This window comes from Emiliania huxleyi (genome assembly GCF_000372725.1).
Source record: "Emiliania huxleyi CCMP1516 unplaced genomic scaffold EMIHUscaffold_698, whole genome shotgun sequence".
Classification (NCBI taxonomy): domain Eukaryota; phylum Haptophyta; order Isochrysidales; family Noelaerhabdaceae; genus Emiliania; species Emiliania huxleyi.
In genome coordinates this window covers 13,913-14,500 of record NW_005196773.1, presented here as the reverse complement: position 1 = coordinate 14,500, position 588 = coordinate 13,913, and the positions used below count along the sequence as shown (strand labels likewise).

The 588-nt window shown below is 73.1% G+C and overlaps 1 protein-coding gene across 1 annotated transcript in view; it reads right to left on the bottom strand.

Moving 5' to 3' along the window:
• The window catches only part of EMIHUDRAFT_248724 (hypothetical protein), a gene marked incomplete at both ends in the record, with an annotated part of 2,237 nt that continues 1,649 nt past the window's right edge, over nt 1–588 (bottom strand). Inside the window, one exon of the mRNA XM_005762054.1 lies at nt 1–466. Within this exon, the coding sequence (XP_005762111.1) occupies nt 1–466 (466 nt within the window). The remainder of the gene's footprint in view (nt 467–588) is intronic.

Here is a 588-nt window from a genome sequence, read left to right as displayed (position 1 = left end):
TCACCCGCTCACCTCTCGGCTCTCGCTCAGCTCGCCTCCCACGCCCCTCTCGCCTCTGTCTCTGGTCTCCGTCTGCTCGCCGACAACCGACGCGGTCGCCGCCTCGAGCACGGCCGCGAGGTAGGCCGTCCGCCTCTGCCGCTCCCCGCCACGGGTTGCCTCGACCCACTCCCAGTACGGCACGTCGGCGACGCGCCAGCCGAGCCGCCGCATCTGCCTCTGCTTGAGCAAGTGCGCCCCGCAGGGCGAGGAGCCGATGAAGTGGTCGGGGCCGCTGACTTCGACGCCGAGCCGCTGGCCGCGCCACTCGACGACAAAGTCGAGCGAGTAGCCGTTCTCGACGAGCACCTCCTCATGCGGCGAGAGACCCATCAGCGCGAGCGCCTCCCCCACCTGCCGCTGCATCTGCGACGACTGCACCGGCCAGCTCACAAACGCCTCCTTCGCTCGCCTCAGCAGCTCCGGGCTCGGCAGGAGAACACCGCACCGCCCGCCGCCCTCCTCGCCGCCGCCGCCGCCAACGCCGCCAACGCCAACGCCGCCGCCAACGCCGCCAACGCCACCAACGCCGCCGCCGCCGCCGCCGCC